The following is a 466-nucleotide window of genomic DNA, read 5'->3' as shown; positions in this document are numbered from 1 at the left end:
AAAATTACAAGAAATAAAATTTTTTAAATACTAAAATCTACTAAAGAAACAAATAATAAATAAAAATAACCTACTGTCTACAAAACACCAATCTGGAGAGATTTGGGTTCCTGAACTTGACAGTACTTCATTAATTTTATTCCTCACATTTTCCAAGTCGTTGTCTGGGGTCACTGTAAGCTCACCCACAAAACTGCCTAAAAGAAAACATATCTTAATATACACAAGAAATTACTTATTTTAGATAATTTAAATTTTCTAAGGTACCTTTATTTGCTTAAATATATATATATTTACGCCAGTATAATATTAATTTAGTACTATCAAACAGTATAATTTATTGTATAATTTTTTTCTTTTGACGATTTCTCTTTTTTTGTTCTGATTACAAAGGTATAGTAGGAGTATTCATGGTGTGTTAAATGTAAAATGTTATACTATGTTAAATGTTATATAGGACAATACC

The 466-nt window shown here is 25.5% G+C and overlaps 1 protein-coding gene across 3 annotated transcripts in view; it reads right to left on the bottom strand.

The window, feature by feature from the left end:
• rdgA (retinal degeneration A) overlaps positions 1-466 on the bottom strand; it is a 54,928-nt gene that overhangs the window by 19,509 nt on the left and 34,953 nt on the right. For all 3 annotated transcript variants that reach the window (XM_014423937.1, XM_014423938.2, XM_014423935.2), the window contains exon 13: positions 75-197. In XM_014423937.1, coding sequence (XP_014279423.1) covers positions 75-197 — 123 coding nt within the window. The remainder of the gene's footprint in view (positions 1-74; positions 198-466) is intronic.

The sequence above is a fragment of the Halyomorpha halys genome, unplaced genomic scaffold, assembly GCF_000696795.3.
Source record: "Halyomorpha halys isolate HHAL.00 unplaced genomic scaffold, Hhal_1.1 Scaffold447.1, whole genome shotgun sequence".
Classification (NCBI taxonomy): domain Eukaryota; kingdom Metazoa; phylum Arthropoda; class Insecta; order Hemiptera; family Pentatomidae; genus Halyomorpha; species Halyomorpha halys.
This window is presented reverse-complemented; position numbering and strand designations above follow the sequence as displayed.